General features: G+C 44.0%; 7 protein-coding genes across 7 annotated transcripts; 6 read left to right on the top strand and 1 right to left on the bottom strand.

Annotated features, from left to right (window-relative positions):
- Positions 1-265: 265 nt before the first annotated feature.
- On the top strand, positions 266-849 carry JH06_2939 (hypothetical protein; the record flags this gene model as incomplete). Its single annotated transcript, XM_014671237.1, is given in 3 exon segments — positions 266-332; positions 350-456; positions 487-849. 3 exon segments carry the CDS (start codon positions 266-268, stop codon positions 847-849), a joined length of 537 nt encoding a protein of 178 aa, XP_014526723.1.
- A 103-nt stretch (positions 850-952) lies between these two features.
- Positions 953-1,239, top strand: JH06_2938 (hypothetical protein; the record flags this gene model as incomplete). The annotated part of the gene is made up of 2 exons (XM_014671236.1): positions 953-988; positions 1,018-1,239. The coding sequence occupies 2 exons, from the start codon at positions 953-955 to the stop codon at positions 1,237-1,239; spliced, it is 258 nt and encodes an 85-aa protein (XP_014526722.1).
- A 461-nt stretch (positions 1,240-1,700) lies between these two features.
- On the top strand, positions 1,701-3,102 carry JH06_2937 (hypothetical protein; the record flags this gene model as incomplete). Its single annotated transcript, XM_014671235.1, has 5 exons — positions 1,701-2,049; positions 2,086-2,163; positions 2,193-2,261; positions 2,291-3,048; positions 3,079-3,102. 5 exons carry the CDS (start codon positions 1,701-1,703, stop codon positions 3,100-3,102), a joined length of 1,278 nt encoding a protein of 425 aa, XP_014526721.1.
- A 104-nt stretch (positions 3,103-3,206) lies between these two features.
- On the top strand, positions 3,207-5,272 carry JH06_2936 (ATPase; the record flags this gene model as incomplete). The annotated part of the gene is given in 6 exon segments (XM_014671234.1): positions 3,207-3,240; positions 3,252-4,679; positions 4,695-4,793; positions 4,823-4,894; positions 4,924-5,172; positions 5,202-5,272. The coding sequence occupies 6 exon segments, from the start codon at positions 3,207-3,209 to the stop codon at positions 5,270-5,272; spliced, it is 1,953 nt and encodes a 650-aa protein (XP_014526720.1).
- A 245-nt stretch (positions 5,273-5,517) lies between these two features.
- JH06_2935 (hypothetical protein) lies at positions 5,518-17,917 on the top strand (the record flags this gene model as incomplete). Its single annotated transcript, XM_014671233.1, is given in 9 exon segments — positions 5,518-5,568; positions 5,601-5,661; positions 5,692-5,801; positions 5,827-5,967; positions 5,983-6,009; positions 6,031-6,070; positions 6,101-6,258; positions 6,287-6,420; positions 6,451-17,917. 9 exon segments carry the CDS (start codon positions 5,518-5,520, stop codon positions 17,915-17,917), a joined length of 12,189 nt encoding a protein of 4,062 aa, XP_014526719.1.
- Positions 17,918-18,114: 197 nt separating this feature from the next.
- On the top strand, positions 18,115-19,800 carry JH06_2934 (hypothetical protein; the record flags this gene model as incomplete). Its single annotated transcript, XM_014671232.1, is given in 5 exon segments — positions 18,115-18,302; positions 18,333-18,429; positions 18,443-19,196; positions 19,226-19,475; positions 19,506-19,800. The coding sequence occupies 5 exon segments, from the start codon at positions 18,115-18,117 to the stop codon at positions 19,798-19,800; spliced, it is 1,584 nt and encodes a 527-aa protein (XP_014526718.1).
- Positions 19,801-20,106: 306 nt separating this feature from the next.
- Positions 20,107-21,127, bottom strand: JH06_2933 (kinase activator-like protein; the record flags this gene model as incomplete). Its single annotated transcript, XM_014671231.1, has 7 exons — positions 20,107-20,322; positions 20,354-20,530; positions 20,560-20,659; positions 20,699-20,746; positions 20,777-20,890; positions 20,924-20,999; positions 21,031-21,127. The coding sequence occupies 7 exons, from the start codon at positions 21,125-21,127 to the stop codon at positions 20,107-20,109; spliced, it is 828 nt and encodes a 275-aa protein (XP_014526717.1).
- Positions 21,128-21,863: the final 736 nt, after the last annotated feature.

The following is a 21,863-nucleotide window of genomic DNA, read 5'->3' as shown; positions in this document are numbered from 1 at the left end:
GGAGATGGAACTACCAAACTGTTGTACAGACCTGTCCACACTAACACTCTTGATGAAAACGAGGTCAAGCCTATTCCACCTAAGGCTCGTGTCTATTAATCCTTTAATGCAATTATATTTACGAATGTTTGTTGAGATTACAAGACACAGAGTTCATAGCTGTGTCTTCCATTATGCATGTAGGATACGAAAGATCCATGGATAATGATAGGAGGTGTTTATACGAGAATGCATTCGATCACAATCATCTAGGTTGAACGAATCCATGATCCTTCTTTTTCTCATAACTTTCTTCTCCTCTGCATTTGCCTTGGAAATGGGTTTGAATCGAAGTGGAGGCGTGATTGAGTAGATGTGGACTCAGAAGGATTAGAACGTTATGAAACAAAGGCAAAACGAGGGATAGCTGAATGGAATAGTCGCATTTCTTCCAGCGGGAATCCTTCATGTTGGGAGGTAAAGAATATCTTTTGATTTAAATTCTAGGAAGCTTCTGCAAAGTTGAAGAGTTCCTGCGATGAGGCAAACAAGGAATCGCGTTTGCGATTTGCTTGGGATGTAATGAATTGCTTTTTGGACGATGCTGGAAGGAAGAAATTTATTTGCAAAGCTAAGAAGATTAAAACGTGTACATCCCTCTTGCCGGATTCTGCTCTTCAAATTTATACCCAATTTGTGAATCATGCTGACAGTATTTGTTTTTATCAGGAGTTTCTGGTTTGTTTTTGGGTTGAGGTTAATAAGAAGATGTGGCAAAAGAAGATGGAATTGACAACAACTACCTTAATATCGAGTGTAGAACAAACTAAGGATGAATTGTTGGATTGTTACGTAGTTTTGAGCGGTTAGAGCCAACAACGTAAAGACACAAGATACATTGCTGCAAAACCAAAAGGAGATTCTCTCTCAGCAGCAAGAGGTCAAAAAACAAAGCGACGATGTTTTGAGTACAATGTCAGAAACACAACAAGAATTTGAGTCTTTTATAGTTGGAAGTACTACATTTCTCTCATGTAGAATAACGTAACTATTGCCATTCAAAAGGTTCGTAAAGAAACAGATGGCGTGTTTACGATGACGCGTGACTGGGTGTATTCGAAGCTACAGGGGATCGATGGATTGTCTCACTTCGTCTCGAATGCATCGTTTTGGTTTCAGACTATTGTATGGGTGATTCTGATCTATCTGTTAACAGCGGTTCCTGGAGTAGAGACTCTGTTGGTGATTGAGTATAGTTAACGGTAGCGAGACCATTTCTTTACAGAGCTCTCGGAACGTCACTTGTCGCAAAACAAGTCATTCACTGGTTATTAAAGGACATTTTGAAAGAAGATGTGTTGTTAGTTACGGAACGATGGACGGTCCGTTGCTGCTTGTTTCTGTTTAGTTTCACTGGTTTGCAACGTATCTGTTGTCGTCATCCGACTTATGATCGTCGTTCTTATTATCCTTCTAAACAAGAAGACTTGTACTATAGTCAGTTTCTTAAAGAGCCACCTTTTGAGGAGCATTATCATCCTGTTTCTTCTCGGATCAGGCAGTCTCATTCTACATAAATAGAAATTGTGTGAAATACACTCTCTGAATCGAACCTATTTGTTCGAAACATTATCTGATCCGATTATTCTTTTGCATTCGTCACTCTTTGCGCCATTTGCGCCATTTGTTATCTGTTCTAAGTTATCTTTTGTTCTCTATCAATGGGAGGACAACTGTATCTTATCCTTATTACAGGAGTCATCCTCTTTTTCTTTTCTGGAGTCTATTTGATTCAGTTTTCTCAAGGAACCGTTACGAAGTGGGGTGTGTACATAAATAGGATTCAGAACACGTCTGTATCAACCCTATCTATTGTTGATCCATTACGTGATAAACCGTTAAATTCTTCTTCAGCTTTACCTAATAAGTTACTAAACGCTTCTGTAGCTCCAACAAGCAAGGCAAAAAAGCTTAATGCCTATGAACGTGGATTATTGGAAAAGGAGCAACTTCGAGAGAAATTTTTAAAGGAATGGATTCAAGAACAAGAGGAGTTGCGTTTGTATCCAGGTAATTCCCCAAAGTATATCATTTTTTCGCCGGTAGTATCTGGGTTGGGTAATATGCTGGCAACGTTATCAGAAGCAATTGTACTATCTTGGGTAACGCACCGTCGTTTGCGGAGTAGGATTGTATTTTCGTTTTAAGTGTAGTGTATCGTTATCCCGCTTTTCTTCAGTATTTTGATTTACCATTAACTGATTATTATCTCTATAATGAGAGTGAGCGATGCTGTTGGATGTGAATGTAGCTCTGACTCTAAAGGGATCGATAAACTCGGGACTTTCTTGTCGCATTCTACCTCAGAAGTTAGTTACTGCACCAAATGTAAATATTATTCTGCGCACAACGTGCAAGTTTGTAGACTACTTCACCAGTTCTGGTATGTATAGTGAGTTTTTAAATAAACATGGTTTTGTAATCAATCCAAAGTTGCGAGATGGAAATGACATTCGGAAGATGGTACTCCATTTTATCTACACACGGATTATCCAAACAAAACCAGACATTCTGTCTATAGTAGAAGAAGAAAAGGAAAAGATGCATTGGAGAGATTATTACTGGATTGGTATTCAGATTCGTACTGGTCATATGCCAGGCGATGAGGGTCTGAATACGTTCATGCTGAAGGATGACGTGGAAATGTTCAACTTTTATGGTGAGCAACAAACTGAACTGGCCAAGACGAAGACGGACAAACCTATTCGATGGTTCATTGCTGCAGACAATCAGGATGTGCGAAGTAATTTGAAGAAACGGCATCCTGAGTATGTGGTGACAACTACCTGTCAAATTAGTCACTCGTTCCGGGATGTTAACACAGATAAGAGATCGGAGGGAATGATTTGTACTTTATTGGATAATTACCTGTTGTCGAACACGAATGAGTTGATTATTACCAGTCGGTCAACCTACGGTATTTTGGCTTCTTATCGTGATCTAACCATGAAAAAGATTCTAGTGAATCGAGGGGATTGGCGAAAGAGGGAACAACCAAGTGGATATTTTGTTTGTTTGAGAATCACGGTTTTTCTCTAGGATTGGCAACTCTTCGTTTCTTGAGCCAGTGAACTACTTAGGTTCAAAGAAGATTTCAAAGAATAGATTATGGATATCCTTGGTGACTTATGTACATACTATTGTTGTTGCAGGTGATTCTGTAGTTAATGAAGGACCTGCCAAAAACAAAGTGTTGGAAGGGTATGAAGTAGTTTCAAAGGAAGGAACAACGGAGAATAAAGAATTGAACGGGAAAGGAACCATTATCTACAAGAAGGATGGTCAAGAGTACACTCTAGAGGGTACATGGGAGAATGGAAAGTTAAACGGGGAAGCAGATCTTTTAAACTCAGATTCGATTCTTGTCATGAAGTTGCACTTTGTGAATGATTTGATTGATGGAGAAGGATCTCTCTTTGATAATGGTCAACTAACATTTAAAGGAACATGGAAAGAAGGCCAACGTTGTGGTTTTTGTCAAGAGTATAAGGGAGGCAAACGAGTGTTTAAAGGAGAGTATTCTGGAGACGTTCGTAGTGGATATGGTATTGAATATGATGCTTCTGGAGAGATCGTGTATGAGGGTGAATGGGTCAACGGTACAAAGGGTTTGAAGAGTATTATTGATGACGATTATGGAAACCGTATGCTCGTTGAAAAGGACGTGTTAGGCTCGATTGTGTTCATGGGAGGATTTAAGGATGGGACAGTGATACGAGATGGTCGTGGCACAGAATATGAAAACAGTAAGCCTGTTCGTGTATGCATGTATCGAGATGGTGTTGAGGAGCGTGTCATTAAGGAATTCAAAGATACTACTATGATTCAGTACGATAGCGCCAATCACAAAGTGTATGAGGGAAAGTATGAAGACTTTGGAGCTCATGGTCCATGTGCTCAGGGAGAGGGAAAGCAGTTTGAAGGCAATGTGGTTGTTTACAAAGGTGAGTTTGTGCGTGGACATCGTCAGGGACCTGGCTGCAGTTATTATCCTAGTCGTACACTCCAGTATGATGGAGACTGGATGAATGATAAGGCGAATGGTCACGGGAAATTCTATAACCCTGAGGGAATGTTGATAGTGGAAGGAGAATTTGTTGATGATGTATGTGTGGATGGGACTCGTCGTATTCATCGTGATACAGGCAAGATTGAAAACGTGAAGTCTTCAGGCTGTTTTTGTTTTGGCAGTTCACGAAGAGCTGGTACCAAGCAGTTGCCCATCGATGGTGAAGGACTGGGACCTGTATCTGTGGCTTCACCCAAAGAACTGGAGGCTGCTTCAGACCGAACTACTGCATTGTGCTTCAAATCTGGCGGATTTGCAGACTCGAATATCAAGTCTATTGATTTGGCTCGATTCCACAATTTGCGTCGCTTGACAATTGAAGCTAATGCCTTGCCATATGTGAAAACACTTCGGATTTGTGAATTGCCAAAATTGCGAACTCTATCTTTTGAGAAGAGTGCGTGTGTGGATGCTGTGCTGGGAGTGGAGTATCTGAAGAAGGAATACACAATCAAGGGAGCCGGAAAGACATTGTGTATTGAGTCATGTCCTCTTTTGGAGGAGATTACATTCGAGGAAGATGCTTGTGGTGATTATGTGAAGTGCCAGCTGTTTGGTAGCAATGAGAGAGGTAATTGAAACGTAGATTTGCCAGCATTGAAGACGCTAACCTTTGGATCTGCAAGTGCCAATCCTGATCAGCACAGCAACTGTTTCTATTGGTGTGAGAGCCTCCAACTGACAGGTATGGTTGATAGATGGATTGGATATAAGATTTGTCTGCGTTGGAGACGTTGGTGTTTGGCAATGCTTCGTTCCACAATGTGACGACAATTGCTGTCAAGGGTAGATCTGATATAGGATTCTTATCATAGATATGCCTGCCTTGACTTCGATGGAGTTTGGCTTTGAGGCGTGTTGTGGTCTGATGGATCTAATGGAGCAGAACGATCGTCGTGCGGATCTGCGTCTGTTACCGGCACTGACCACACTTCGTCTCCACAGTAATGCACTAAAGAATATGACGGAGTTGCGAGTATCGGGATTGGGTGTACTAACTGCATCAGGTACGACAGTGGATGAAGGAGCATTGGCTGGATTGAAAGCATTGAAGCACGGTGCTGGTAATTGCATAGGGGAGTTTGAACTGTAGATGTTTCAGAAGAGGTGCTGAATAAGTTGAAAGAGGATAAGGAAATCAAGATGTTCAAGTTGAAGAAATGATTAGTTGACCTCCTATTGCCTTTGCCTTGTGTTTGTTAAGAAAGAAGATGGGTTGCTATTGTTAAGAAAGAAGGTGGGTTGCTATTATTTTGTATGTAATAATCTGTTGATTTCATATTAACTATTATGAAGCTTAATGATTAATCAATGATAGTCAGTATATTACCAAAACGGCGTTTCGGTACACTGGCTTCATAGATTATAAGAATCTGAAGTGACAAGGTTTTACGGAAAGTAAGATTACTATGTCTACTCCAGAAGATGAAATCAAAAAAACAATCAGCACTGTTGGTGAAGTTGGAAGAAGGTATAGGGATCTTAGGAATAGGAATGTGTTTTTGATCCTGTATTCATCGAGAAGGCATTGGACTTGAAGGCAGAGAAACCAGGTTGTTGTGTCTCGAGGTCTTCATTTTAAGATGTCCTTTCATTTTTATACGAGGAAAAATGGATGGTACAGGATTTGCCTCCAACTGAGAGTACTTCTGGTAGTGGAACTGAAAAGGTTGCAAAAGAATGTTTCTTTGATGTGTAGAAACCTGAACTGCTCACAGCCGATGTCGATCAATCGATTGAAGCGTATAAATGGCTCATCCCTGTTGGAAATGTTCGTAGTATCTTGTCCCAACTCCATTCTCTTAAACAATCAGTTGTTAAAGAATCAGGAATTCGATCTATCGTCGATTCATTTGCTTGTTGTAACGAATTAGGAATACCTTCGTTTTCAATCAGATTTGGTATGTTATTTTTGTTCTCAGTATTTAAAGCATTTGAAGGAGGTCAAATCCAAGACAGAAGGTAAGAATTGTGTGTAGCGCTGAGATGAAGAGACACAAGTTGCACATTATTTTGTAAATTCGAGGGAAAAGCAAGCAGGCCATGTTGAAATTCCAAAGCAAGTGGAAGATATTGTCACAGCGTTTAGCGCGTTCTCGTTAAAGGTTCTCGAACTGGCGAACCAATCCTATAAGGATTTTTTCGATATTGTAGTTCTAGTTTGTTGGTGTGATATAGATGTATCCTGAAGTGTCTTCAACTCTTTGTAACATTCCTCCTCTCTCTCTGGTGACGCAGCCTCCAGTTGTTCATAATACCTATTCTCGCATTCAGGAGTTCTTGGGGAATATTGTGTTGAATTCCGATAAACAGTCTGATTTTGGTCATTCCATAATTCATAGGAGCGCTCAATTTGTGGATGCTCTTCGTAGTCAGTTGAGTATTTCATTGGCTCGTGGAACTACCGATGCTGTAATCGGGAATATTCTATCCATCTTGCAATGTCCATTGGAGGTACATCTGAATCTGAAGGATACGCTACAGTTCCTCCAGCGGTATGTGCATGAGGACATTATTCAGCAGTCGATTGTATGTCGAGGTGATAATGAGTATGGTCAGTTGTTCGATATAGGTCAGGAGGACGATCTCTATGTGAAACATGCAGTGAAGCCTGGGGGGCGTGTGATTCAGATAGCAGCAGGACCTGCATTCAACGCTATCCTCATAAACAATGGTGATGTATTTGTAAGTGGTTGCAATCTGGAAGGAAGATGTGGAATGCCTGCTTGTGGTGATTTGATCTATCAAAAGAAACTGGTGACTACCATCCAGGTAACCGAGTTAAGCTGTAGCACCAATAGTCGTACAGTGATGTTGATTGACAAGGATGGATTTCTATACAGTTATGGTGCGAATGATAGACAGCAGTTGGGTTGGGTGTGTCCGGCTGCTTATTCCTCAGAACCATCTCGTGTGATCCTCCCTGAACTGTGTCGTGCTGCACATGTTGCCTGTGGAGCAGGTCATGTTGTGTTGGTGGACTCATTGGGATATGTGCTAACATGGGGGAGCAATACTTTCAAGCAATGTGGTTATGACTACAATTCAGTGACAGGTGAAGGTCTGGTGGTGCCGTATCCCGTACCTCTGTCTTGTATGATGGATGTGGTAGCTGTGGCTGCAGGAGACTATCACACATTGATGCTTACGAAAGCAGGTCAGTTGTGGGTGTGTGGTAACAATCACTCAGGTCAGCTGGGCTTGCCATATTCCATCGAATCATCCACTCCTGTTCATATCGATCTTCCTTTTCGTGTCATGAATATAACTGCAGGAGCCGAGTGTAGTTTGGTGTTGAGTGAGGAGGGTGAGGTGTGGATGAGTGGTTCGCTGACGGAGGATCTCGCTTATTTTACCTTCACGAAGCTCTCTTTGTCGGAGGTAATAGGTCGCGTGTCCCGTATTGTTGCTGGAGGCCATAACATTGCATTTATTACGGCTGCAAATCGTGTATATGTGATGGGTGACAACACTCACCTCAAGTTCGATGTGGATACCAAAACCATCATGGAACCCTATCTCATTCCTACACCTAATCTCATTGTTCAAGACGTATCGATTGCTGAGGACCACTTTATCCTCCTATGCGCTCGCAAGCCGCTGTCGGACTTGTTACCTGTTGTTTCGGAGCTCACCGATCAGGAGCGTGTTGTGTTGGACAGTTGGGATCCTTCATCGTGTGTCCGCGAAGTCTCGAATCCGGAGCAAATGACTTCCGAAGAGGCTGGTGGAGTTTTGCTAGGTTTTTTGTCATACAGTAATCAACAGTATTTTGTACAGCAATATCAGTACGTTCATTCGGATCGGACGACGCCCTGTGATTTATCACAGTGTTTCCAAGTGAATGTAACGGATGCTTCCTTGCGGAATACACTCAGTATAGTGAATCTATTGCGACAGAGGTATTTGGATCATTATCAACAGGCCAAGGAGGCAGACGATGCAAAGAAGCAGACCGAGGTAGAAACTGTCCGAGAAGCACAAGTGGAGAAAGAGGAAGCTGAAAGGGAGGCGATGGAAGCTGCTAGAAGGGAAGATGCAGAAGCAGCTAAGGTTGTGCAGGAGAGTGCAGAGGCGTTGGAAACACGTCGTAAACTTAAAGAGGCAACTAAGAAGTTGGATGCGATATTGGCATCGAAACGGAATTTGTTAAATGGGAAGGGTGTGGTGAATGGACCTAACACTAGTAGCAGTGTTCTGAATAAACCTTCCACTGGCAGGAGTATGCTCAACGAACCTAAAGATGACTGTGTGTTGAATAGTCCTCCCAGTAATGGTATACCGAATAACAACGTGGAACAACTGAGCAATCGCAGTCTTCTAGGTACTAGCAGCCTTCATGTCAGTAGTCGTAGCCTCAATGGAACGAGCAACCGAAATCTCATGAGTTCTGGAGTTCGTTACTCCCTTCCAGGTCCTCCGACTTCGACTCCCATTCTGAAACAATCAGATACACGAGAGCAGAATGTGGTGGATATGGAACGAGAAGGAGCTGTTGAGGATGAGATGATTGATTTGGATATTGATTTGGGTGAACTCGATTCGGTGGTATTGACAAACAGTTCCCCGGCTCTGGCTCCTACCAAACATACCTTGCGTCGTCGTCGAGGAATTGAAGAACGATTGGAAGATGGGATGGTGTGTCGATTTTTATACGAGGCTATTCAACTGTTGCATGCTCAACTTGTATATGTCAGCAATACGAACCGTCTGGCTGTGCCTTCTCTTCTCATTCGAACGGACTCACCTATACCTTTATTGAATGAACTGATAGGGATTCTCAATATTGACAGTAGCAGTGTTGCCATGTCGCTAGTGAAGAAGGAGACTGTTGAAACACTCGCCACACTTTCTTGTTTCTGTAACTCGCTTCCTGCTTTGGAACATCTTCTTCAAGAGGTACTGTCACTCTATCAAGCGGCCAAGCTTGAGGATAGCGCTGGCTCTTATGCACTTCTCGATGTAATATTCGGCCTGCTTCAAGGACTTGACAAGTATGGACTCTGGGAGCGTCTCGTCTTCCAGGGCGATCTTCTCCAGAACTGTCTCTCCATTACATCCATCTTGTCTGGGCTATTTCAGGGAATTCAGAATGAATTTGGTCCCTATACGAAGCGTCTCACATCGGAACATCATCAGATTAATGCTTCTGGTCTTACTCGAGGTGTGAATACAATTCTGAACATCTTACACACCCTTTTCAATGAGGCATATAACAAAACGATCAATGGTGATGTGACGGCATTCACTCGACTGACTGGTCTATCTACAGCCATTGTTCAGCTATGCAATCCTCTCCTTTCCTTCTGCCTGACTCTCTTGGAACAGTCAACAAATACTATATTATGGGAGAACAGTCTCAGTATGGAGGTAGCTCACTTCTTAGACTCTTCTCCTGTTGACAAGTCTCTTCGGTATGCTATGTTTGTGTTGTATTCTCTCATTCATCGTGCATATTCTTCCTCTCGTGTAATGACAGAAGCAGGAATCGATCTTGATAAGGTGTATTCTCACATACTGACAGAAGTTCGTGGTCTATTGAAAGTATTGTCTTCTCTCGTCATTTCGCTTGACAAATGTATGTGTTTCCTAGAAGATAGGAATGAACTGATGATGAACCAAGCATTTGTCTGGATGCGTGATGCTTGTGCAACAACAACTGCATTTGCTACAGCTGTTACAAGTCTCTTGATCCAACAGAAACCTACAGACACTGCAGTAGTGGAGATTGAGCCGGAGACAGCCAAATGGCTGAGTTCTCCGTTACTTTCACGTGGATTGAATCGCGAATTACAGGATCCAGTACGTACGAAGTGTTTGGGTCTGTTGTCAGGAGATGAGGCATATGAGAAGTGGTACGAACAGATCACCAAGACAAGGAAACTAAACAAACTCCAACAGCGATTTGTAAGCGCAGATCCTGCAGTAGCCACTATTCTACGATATGTTGTTGCGGCGTGCATGTGGCATTGTCCCAACTGTTACAAGGAGATTTATGAGGGAGAGGACGCTGGATCAGCAGTGAAGGGAGCGTACACTCTCGCATTACAGTTCCTTCAGGCAGTAAATCAGTCTCATCAGAAGGGAAATGTGCATTATGAGGACTTAGAGAAGAGTTATTTGCAACGATGTCGGTTCTTGCTGGATGTGCAACCGATGTGGTTCGTTCCATCATTGAGTGAACTCCCAGGCTCCCTTACTGAAACCTATCAACTGTTGAAGAACGAGAATGAGTTGGAGGAAGATGAAGATGAGGAAGAGGAAGTATCAGACGCTGTGAGTGATGTATTGTTGACCATGGTGAAGAAGTTTTTGATGGACGATCCGAAGACGGAGCAGTTGGTGGATTCGATGTCTTGCAGATCATCTGTGGCTGAGAATCGGGCTCTCTCCTTCGAGTACTTTGCGACGCTATTGTCCCGTGTGAACAATGCAATTATCCGTGGTGATTTGACGGAATCAGTAACTAACATTTTGGAGGTTCAAGAGGCTGATTCTGGTTGTCTAAAAACGCACTTCATTGCCGGGTTGGAAGGTTCATCTCCAGTGTATTTGGAGCGAGTCAGCAAGGCTTTTGCCTCCATCATTCATTCTGCTATGCGAAAGGTGGACGATAGCAAGTCAACCGATCAGGTGCGTGTGGATGTGATCTACTCGATTGCTCTTCCATATGCTCCATCGGATGCGGTGATGTTACAACAATCAGGTTTGTTGGAGTCACTTACTCAGTTATGGTCCTTCCAGTATTTGTTCGATTCGTCACGAATCACACCTACTCCACAGCCGGCCGATGGATCAGTTTTGTATGCAGCAGGTGTTCGCTATGCAGATAGCAACAACTCGCTGCGATCGCGAGATCTTGCAACTGATCATCTCTGGGATCATACTAACGTAGGCGATCATGTGGTGAGTGCTGTACTCACTCGTTCTTCGTCCTATGCATTACTGGAGAATGGACAAATCATGGAGATGCGTCCAAATCAGGCACCCTCTGTCTTCTATTCTTCATCACAACACGTCCTTCGTACAATCGTTGCTTCTCCTGCGGGAGACTCTCTGTTTGTACTGACAAGTAGTGGTCAGGTGCTTTCAACGGGAGACAACAGTCAATACCAGTGTGGTCGTGCAGGTCAGTGTCATGATATGAGCTTTATGATGGGAGCGATCAGTGGTTACCGTGTAACTTCTGTGGCGAGTGGACGATCTCATACGCTACTTCTGACAAATAGTGGTTCGGTGTTGGGTTGCGGAAGCAACAGCGAAGGCCAACTGAGTGTGACTTCACCCCAGCTCAAGTTAACTGAGGTGATTCCTGCGTTGGAAGGAAAAGAAATCCAATTTGTGGCTGCTGGCGACAACTACTCTCTTTTCGCCTCTCGCAAACATCTATGGGTGTGTGGAAGCAATTCCCGCGGTCAGCTAGGTTTGGATCCGAGGATTACGGCCTCGGTAACCACGTTAACGGAAGTTCCATTACCTCCTCAAATCCAAAGTGAGCAGATTGCAGGCGTGTACGCTGGATCAGAGCATTCGGCTATTGTAACTATTGAAGGCAGTCTGTTTATGTGTGGTGCCAATGATCAGGGTCAGTTAGGAGACGGGTCTCTCATGGACCATTTCAGCTGGGAACGACTACTGAATGTGACTGTGCGGGCTATCGCTCTGGGTGAGCGAAGCACTCTGATTTGGGATGGATCTCGTGTGTTGGGATGCGGATCGAACATTCAGGGTCAGATAGGCTTTTCGTCTTCTCTGCCTGTTTTGTATCCCCGTACCACTCTCTTCACGCCTCAGTTCACAGTCACATCGCTGGCTGTTGGTTCTGTGTCATCGCTTGTGGTGTTGAAGCCTGCTGTGGGAAGCAGTCGAAATGTCATTACGGAATCAAGTCTCAAGGTCCGCTATGCAGCATGGATGTTGGCGAGTCTGCTGTTCAACAGCACATGCAGCGAACAGCTTGAGTTATCTCAATTCTCCAACCAATTCCTAAAGCTTCTGTTGCGTGAACTATATGTAGTGTCTCAGTTTGTGGGAGATCGTTGTGTGTCTGATGAATGGGACAATGTATCTCCTCGGAGCATGCGTGAAGGCAGCGTTGGATTGATTCGACACATGCTCTGGACTCTTGAAAAACAGATCGAAGATTCTGAAGCTCCTCCTTTCACCTATATGAATCAGATTATCACTCTCTTGCTGGTATGTGCGCGTCGTAGTGATGGTCTGATCAATTCGCTGGCAGATTCCACTTCTCTGAGTGTTCTCCTCCCCATCTTTGTTCAAATCCTTCATTTGTTGGAGACGATTGCTACTTCATCTAGTTGTCAGTATCTCTATCTGGACAATATGCCCTATACAACACCAATTCTGTTAATCCTCCAGAATCTCATTTCATTACTGATTCTCGTTCTGCCGCGTTCTCAGCCAGATACAGTATCTCTCATTCTTCGCCAGTTTGTTCATCCAGAGATACTTAAGCTTCTCACTGCAGGAATTCCACGTCAAACAGAGAATTACGAATTACCTGCACTGCTTTTGCGTTCCATGGGTCGTATCGTTGTGATTCCATATGGACCCAGTCGTACGCTGATTCCAGCTCCTTATTTTTGCAGACTGGTGGCATCCAAATGTGTAGATCTTGTGTGGAGTCTGTTAACAGTGTCTACCTGGAACACACCTTTCTCTTCTCTGGTATTTGTATGTCTTGGAATGTCCGTTGATATTGCCCTTATCATCCAGCAGCTGCTTCGCCAGCCCATTGAACCTTTGGCCCTCGATAGACTCTACATTCTCGCTGGATGTACGGCTGTTTATGCTGGTTTCCCTGCCGTGCCGGCGGTGGACTCACCAATTGCGGTGACAGTAGGAACACTGCGTCAGGAAGGTCGTGTATTGATGTTCCGGGACCGTCGTCGTGAGTACGCCTGGGGCGGTGCCTGCATCATCAAGCTATCAGGTAGCAAAGAACTAGCATGGGTACGGGATATGCGAGAGATAACACTCATCACCAGTCGTGTGCCTATTGACAACTATCAGTTGTTGGGTCGTGCTTTTGATTCGTTTGAGCATTTGTTGAATCCGAATGAATTGAATCGTCATGTCCGTACTAGTTCGATTTTCTGCAAGTTGCAGCAGTTGGCAATGCATGCAATTATGGAGCTTTTGCAGTATCCACAAGCCATTCCTCACGTGTCGCTAAGTGTGATTCGATCGATTGTCAGTTTCCTTCATCTTTCACTTCCTGTTCAGTACACTGGTACTGCTGTGGATGTGCTGAAGGAGCGATCAGATCTTGTTGAGGGAATGTGGAAGCTACAAGCATGGGAGTCGATTCGTGGATCTCTGAGTGTATCTGAAAAGATAGATTACAATGTGAATGTATGGCCACCAGCACTTCCTGTGGGAATGCGTCGTTGCAATGTTTGTAAGTTCCCGAACAAATCTGATGCCCTAACATGTGCTTTGTGTGGTGCCAACCGAACAGCGACGCTGACCGATTTGATTCAGGCTGCCAAGACACGTACAGATACACTGAAATCAATTCGAGGATCCGTATCAAGTCAGAAGTCGCGATCTCCTATGGATCTGGAGGAGGAAGAGGAGGCTTCGATTGGTGTGGCTCGAAAATGGATGTTCTTTGAGTCGGTAAGTGAACCAGGCGATGCCAAGTGTGAGGTTGTGGGTTCACGTGTGTGGCGTGAGTTGAGTATGATGAAGACGCAGAAGCAGATCCTGCGATTGGGCAAAGGCAACTACTTGAAACTGTCTCAGCCATTCTTGTGTATGGGAGAGGGAGTGTATTTAAACACTTGGTCTGTGGTAATGGATGTAATTCTTCCTGATTTTGCTTCTCGTGATTACACATGCCTATTGCAGACAGATCCTACAAACACACATCCTGGTGCGTTCTATGTGAGGCAAGATGGATCTTGTGGAATTGGTGTGTATTCGAGTCCTGGTGTGATTCGCAACAATTGCTTCCATCGTATCATCCTTAGTGTGAATACGCCCCAACATATCTTGACGTGGTATGTGGATGGAAAGAAACAGGGAGAATTGTCGCAAGCGACGATGCCGACGGCTCAAATCCTTGTGGATGATCGATGGTCCCTAGATTCAACGTTCCTAGTGGGTACAGACTGTGATGCAGCTTGTGTAGGAAGTGTGTTTATCTCCTCGCTGCAGTTGCGTTGTAAGGTGGTACAAGAAGCCGAAGCACGTCAAATTGGTACGGTCACACTTGATGGACCTCCAGAGCCAAGTAATGAAGATGTGATTCTGAATCTGATGAATGACTTGCATGTTCCCTATTCGTGGTGTGTGATGGCTTTGAACAATGTGGAAGGTCAGAGTGAGAAGGCTGCTCGACGATGGATTCGGGAGAATGAATCAAGTATTAATCAAATCCTGTTAACAGAAGCACGAGGTCTGGAGAAGCTGGGATTCAATGGCAAACGATGTAAGCAGTTGATTCTGTTGTATGGTAATCGTGAGAAGGCACTGGAATATCTGGAAAGTAATATTGCGGATCCAAAGGAACAGAGTATGCAGGAAGAGCTTTCCAAGTATGTGGCGGAGCTGGAAGCCTTAGAGTTTTCCATGAAGGAATCGGATAGAGCTCGACACCCAGGTACATTGGAGAATGATACGTGGACATGCTGTCTGCAGCGAGGATTCGAGGCTCCTCCTTGTACTCATGGAGATGGTCGTGCCGTAGGTATGATTGCTGTGAATGCACGTGTGCGTCGAGGTCCTCATTGGAAGTGGGGTCTTCAGGATGGAAATGGCTTTGGTACGGTGATTGGAATTGGGAACTGGGATACTCATCTAAGCAAGGGCGTAGTCGTCCATTGGGATGCGGGTAGTGAAGGCAAATACCGCTGGAATGTGAATGGCTGTTTTGATTTGATGGTTGTAGGTGAAGTGAAACCAGGAAAGACGATGTCTGTGGCCAATGTATACGGTAATGATTCGGCTACAGATAATCCGGCTTATGAGATTGTGAATGATATCAAGACTCAATTCAAGAGTGTGCAAACGAAGCGGCGTACTCAGTTCACTGATATTACTGATAGTACATTGCCTGAAATTCGACAAGAACTGAGTATAACTTCCAAGGCATTGGCTTCTGCATATAGTCGACTTGCTTTGTTGAATGTTTTGGCTCAAAGTACAAAGGAGCAGGGCAAGGATAAGTTGAGTGTGACATCTTTGTTCATGGATTCAAGTGATAATCTCTTTGAATCGTTCTTATCTGCCTTCATCCGTATTAGTGAGAGTCACACGGAGGATTCGGGTCCTTTGGAGATTCTACGTCGGGAAGTCAGTTCAGTGATGCAATCCGAAGTAGCGAAAGTGGATAGTATTATTGCAAGTACTCAGGATGCTAAAGAGATTACCAAACAGCGTTTCTTGTTCTGGTTGAAATCTTTCTCTCGTCGTGTGTTGGATACGATGCTTTATGAAGTCTCGTTGCTGTCTCAGCCAGTTTTATCGGAAGCTCAGAAGATGCTGCCGTTAGCGCAGACTACTGAGTATGAGTTGATTGCTCGTTATCCTGAACGAGGCGTTAGTTTCTGGCTACCGAAGGCAGTAAAAGGATCTCCGCTGGCAACTGTGTTGAAGGTTGGCGAGGGTGCTGCGTTATCATTACCTCCAAGTACTCCGACTTTTGTATTCAATCGTCAACAGTTCGAGAATAAGGAGTTCGACTGTTTTGCTCATCCAACACGCTATGATCAAATGAAGGTATTCACCTCAGCATCAGGTGATCAGTTCACGCTCTGGCGAATGGTTCCTCCTATTGACTTTGCTGCATTTGGAATGATTGTAAGTAAGGGAACTCAACCTCCAGCACTCTCCGAGTACGTGTGTATTCGCAGGTCACTATTGATGTTGGGACAAGCACAGGCTGTAGAGAAGGCGAATGAGGTGCTGCCAACACCAGATACCTTCTGGACATCTGCAAGTGTTATCTCCCACTTCTATGTCTCTTCATCCTCCCAGCCACCGAACAGTAACTTGGTATATACTCTGGTGGGTGAGGGTGACGAGCAGTCTTCGGGAAGTCTTCAGCAGGTGGGATGGATGCTCGATACATTCTCTAAGATTCGAGATGACCCATCACAGTCGATGGGAGGATTGACTCCCTTTATCTTCAAGCCAGAACTGCTTCAGGGATTGATGGCTAACTTCTTCAGTGCTTCTGCCGATCAGCGTATGATTCTCCTGGACCATGTGAGTATGGTTTTGCGACGGATGCGTACCAATGCAGTGACACAACCAGTGATGAACCTTCTACTGGATATTACGCAGTGTGCAGACACGCTGTATGAACAGCAGAAAGACAACAATGTGTACTCTCCATCGTTCCAGGCGATTCTGGAGGTGTTGATTAGTGCTTCGTTGATGTGTTATGATAGTCGGAAGGAGGGAATGGCTTCAGAAACGGATGCTGTGATGACCGTTCTCTCTCGCAAGCCATATTTCCGCAAGCTGTCGAGTGTAGCTGTCGTGATGGAGGCACTAGTGAATCGAGAGCGTCGTGTTCTTCCACTGGAGCTGATCATGGAGGACTTTATGTTGCGAATCTTGGTACGATTGCGACGTAGCCAGCTTTTCCAGAGCGAGCATCCTTACAATGATCTGCTCCATCGCCAACAAGTTATATGTCCCAACGCCACCAACATCACTTTGCGTTTTGATCAGGAGTGCTGTTCAGCAGAAGATGATGTGTTTGCTGTGTTCCCGAGTGTTGAATCACGCAATCCTATCCTACTAGTAAGTGGTAACCAATATGGGCAAATAACCACTCGGGCTGCTACCAGTCAGTTCTATCTCGAATTCCCCTTCTTCCAGGCGAGTAAACTCTCTTGGATTCGGGATTGTCCAGTGCTTGCATACAATGAGGATGCTACGATCATTGGCTACCGTAGTCAGGGTGTTTGGTGGAGTGTGACCACTGATAAGTGTGTGTCTTCAGGCATTGCGAGTTTCTTGTTCTGTATTCGGAAGCTTGCTCGGTCCAATCTCTTTATTGGTATCAGTGGAGTTTCGATGAGTAAACAGACTTTCCTTGGTCAGGATAGTAGTTCTTGGGGTCTGCAGGCGAATGGTAGTATCTGGTTCAATCGTCGTAAGCAGAGTTTCTGTTCTCCACTGCACGAGAATGATTTGGTGAAGTTGACATTGAATTTCGCTGCTCATACGCTCTCTGTGACAGTCAACGGGCAGTTTTATGGAGTTGCATTCCGGAATCTTCCAGTCAAGCAGATCTTGATGCCAGGAGTAAGTTTCTTTGATGCTGGCGATATGGTGGAATTGGTGGCTTGCAAGCTATGTGCAACTGAGTACACACGAGCTCCACTAGACATTGAGTATGTATCGAGTGAGAGCACGAAAGAGGAGTCGGTCCAGTGGTTGAAGCGAGTGCCAGAGAAGCGATTACGTCAAGCTCGAGAGATGAGTCGAATGGGATTCGATATTCATGTGTGTGTGTTGGCTCTGGAGGCTTCAATGGATGACATGCAAATGGCAGCAGACTATGTGTTGGCACATATGAACGAATTGAATCAACAGACAGCTCATCTTATCGATTCTCAGAACAAGGCAGCAAGTGAGCAACAAAAGGAAGAGCGAGTAAATTGGTTTATGAATGCATTCTTGGAGGATGAGAAGCAGCTCTCATCCCGTCATTTGCCGTGGACCTGTCCGTATTGTTCAGCACGTAATGATTACACGCAACGTAGTTGTTCTGTTTGCAACAACCACAAGCCAGATTTGGGTAAGCGATGTAGATCACATGAGACGTAGAATCATTCGAAGCTGCTCAACGCAACAAGGAACGCTGGGGCTTCCGACTGCATGTGTTGCCCGATTTCTCCGATGATTATTTGTCGTATTTGACAGCAGAAATGCTCGCTAAGAATGAGTTAGTGTTACCTCAGAGCAGTAAGTGGACGTTAGAAGCAGATCGGTTACTTGTCGAATTGGCTAGTGAGTTCTGTTATATGAACAATTTGGACATTATGACAATCTTCCCAGGCCATTTGGTCCCTAACGATCGCATGCTCATGAAGTATGGTCGTTTGACGGACTTCACCATCTCTCAACTGCAGCTTCGATTCTATGTTCTTCAGCGTCTGAATCTTATGTTGCGAGAGTGTTTGCCTTTTGTCAACATCTCTTGTAGTGATCGGTAGGAGTAAGGAATATGGATTCCTTCTAGAGCTTCTACGTTGGCTCGGAACTTACGGCAGTTACGTGGACTAATCTTCCGAGTGACGAAAGACCAGTGGTTGAATGATGTGAGCAATCATGTGTGGGTATGACTTCTAGGCGCTGAAGAAGTCGAACTATAGTGGTCGTGTGATGGTATCTCTGGATCGTCGAGCTGCCGCGAGCTTCAAGGAGAAGAATAAGCCAGATTCGCAAGCTGCCTACACTCTGTTTGGGCAGCTCTTCCAGCAGGTGAACAAAGTGGATCCAGGTAAGTTGCGTAACGAAAAACAGCCTCTAAATGTGGAATTCCGTGGAGAATATGGAGATGATGTGGGAGGTCTGTTCCGTGAAACTTACACGGAGATTGCAAAGGAGATTGAGTCGCCGTTGTTACCTCTCTTTGTATTGTCTCCTAATGGTCGGAATGATGTTGGCAAGAATCGAGACGTTTTTGTTCCCAATCCGACGAGTACTACTCCTGCTTGTATTGCGATGTTTGAGTTCTTGGGCAAACTGATGGGAATTGCTATTCGCTCGCAGACACCGTTGGCGATCAATGTGGCGGAGTCATTCTGGAAGCGACTCGTAGGTCTGGAAGTGACAGTGGACGATGTGGTGGCTGTGGACCAGGAGTTCGCTAATCGAGTAGCAACGATTCTGGATTCGGGTAAGAAGGAGGATGAGGAAATGTGGGGCGAGCTGTGCAAGCAGATGAATCTGACATACACGGTGAAGTCGGTAGATGGACGTGTTGTGGAGCTGTTCCCTGGTGGTCAAGATGTGTTTGTGCCATGGGCTGAACGACTCCACTATGTGGAAATGATACAGGAGTATCGTTTGAAGGAGTGGAATGCTCAGATGGATGCTGTTTGTAAGTGTGTTGGATGAATGTAAATGTAGACCGAGGACTCTCAACCCAAATCCCACGTCATTTCTTGAAGCTGTTTACGCCATCCGAGTTGAAGGTGATTGTGGTAGGAAGAGCTGACATTAATGTGGGCTTGTTGAAGATGAACACAGAGTATGGTGAGGGCTTCACGGAGAAGTCGCCTGCCATTCAATTCTTCTGGAACGTTTTGAACAGTTTCTCAGATGAGGAGCGCGAGTTGTATTTGAAGTTTGTGTGGGGCAGAAGTCGTCTTCCTTTGGAGTAAGGAACTGTGGAATGAATAAGGTGTAGTTCGAAGTCGTTCCGAATGAAACACACTATCAACAAGATGGATCGAAGGTATCCTGATAAGAACTATCCAATGTCTCACACCTGTTTCTTCACGCTGGATTTGCCGGCGTATAGTTCGGAGGAAGTGTGTCGAGAGCGTCTGTTATACGCCATTCACAATTGCCAAGATATTGATGCTGATGAGACCTCTAGAGCAAGAATGGCTGCAAATCGTTTGTATGTTTGTTTGAACAATGAAAGTGAGAAGGGCTGGAAAGCAACGATTATTGTAACAAAGAGAGAAAAGACACATTAACGTTGCTGCACTCTGAAGCATCGAAACAAGCCATGTAAACATTTGATGTCTCCAGGACCAACTCATGAACCACGCTGCAAAAGAATTAGGTGCAATAGAGGGTCCGAATCCAAGAATCCATCCAATTATTCCTGTTAGCGTAATCATATTATGTCCAAGGGAGAATAATATTGATTTGGAAACCTGTCATACTGAAAGCCAACTGAAATCACCAAAACTCCTTCATAGTGTATTACACCTTTCATGTGTATCTCCTTTCTAACTATACTCCATTATGCAACAAACACAACCAGCTAGAGCTAACAACTAATCATCTAATCGACGATCCACGCGTCGAATGGATCCACTCTCTTCGTTTGTATCTATAGCCGTTTCTTCTTCTTCCTCTTGAATGAGTCGACGAATCAACTTCCGCAAAGGCAATTCCTCTTTCTTGCTAATCAAATGAAACTGTCTTTCAAATAGCACGAAATGTTTGAAAGAAGTGTTCAAATGAGCTTCGGCTCCTGTAACAACGAATTCCTTTTGACTCATTCTTATACATAGAACGTACATTAAGATGATGATGATAAACATGGGCATAAACACGAAACAACTTCTTGAAAAGCACCTTCACCGTGTCCACATAATTCGGTGGAAATGAGCCATTTCTGCACTCATTAAATGGGGGCCGTTTGAAGAGATCGGAGATATACTGGAATAGAGTGTTCACATATTCATTTGCCGTCATCTAAAGGAAAATATGAGGACCAATTGTACTTCAATAGGAGATGAACCTTTGGAATCCGTCCACAGATAAGTATAGTGAGGACCTGCTGTCATTTCCGGACAGGTCTGGCTTGTGCACTCATCGGATATACTACAATCAAATATACACGTATAACCATACGAATCATACAACAAAGAAATCTCTTGAACAAAATAGACCAAATTCGTGTATAACCACCTACATATTAAATAAATGGCCAAATAACACTCTTCTACAGTCACATTGGTTGGAAGCTTAACTTCCTCAGCCAAAGGATACTCTCCATCAAGAGTTCGAGTAGTAATCTGTTCCACGCTTTCTTCTCCTTCACTAGCATATTTTCTAAGCATGAAAACAAGAACGAAACAAAACTACGCTTTCTTGGAATGATCACCTTCTACAGGCCGTTGAGACGGCTGGGTTCGTTGTAACGTCTTTTGTGGACGGGGTTCTATTAATAAATGGAGTTTAGAAGGAATTACCATCGCGCATCGTTGTGTCCAAGTCTGCAGGCTTCTCCTTTCCCGCTTTCGATTTGGATATGTTCTCGTAACTTCCCTTGCTACAAATGGAACCCATATCAACGAGAATGGTATATGGTATATGGAATCGCGGGAATGTTATGGTTTTGCATAATCTGAGGACAGATGAAAACCATTCTTTTAATGATTTGAATAGGAATGTTGAATAAGAGAGCCCAATAATGCAACAAGATCCGAATAAGAAGGAATGAGTTGATGTGTTCAATTATGCTTTGTATTACAAGAAAGAATGATAGAAAGAATCTGGTGGCTATTCTTTGATTTTGTGGCTCTTTCGTAAGTGTGAGGTGTTGTCGCAATTCGTTCATCTATTTCAACTGTTGAGAATCATGGAAACTGGATCAATATATCACGAATGGGAATGAAAGAATATGTTGCTTTTCCTGTTGAAGTGAAGCGAGGTCTTCAATTAAGAGTGGAAAGAAATACCTTATAACCGTGCCTATTACTGATGATTCTCCTCATCTGAGAGAGAAGGTGAAGACAACAATTGATATGCTTTCACTATATCAGAAGTACTATCGAATCAAACCTGTCATCTTTTCACAAAGTGATGCTGTTTTGGATTATGCTACTCACAAGAAAGTGACTGTGATTTCAGAAGTGGATCGAAATGAGTTTGGAGTTCCTATCTATCGATCATTGTTGTCTTCTATGAAGAAACGATATCGATTTCTTCTCTATGGATATATGAACAGTGATATTCTGATGGATCCTTTGATCTTCTCTGCTATTGATCAAATGGATATGCTTCACAAGAAAACGAACATTCC

This window comes from Blastocystis sp. subtype 4 (assembly GCF_000743755.1).
Source record: "Blastocystis sp. subtype 4 strain WR1 chromosome Unknown seqid_0181, whole genome shotgun sequence".
NCBI lineage: Eukaryota > Bigyra > Opalinata > Blastocystidae > Blastocystis > Blastocystis sp. subtype 4.
This window is presented reverse-complemented; position numbering and strand designations above follow the sequence as displayed.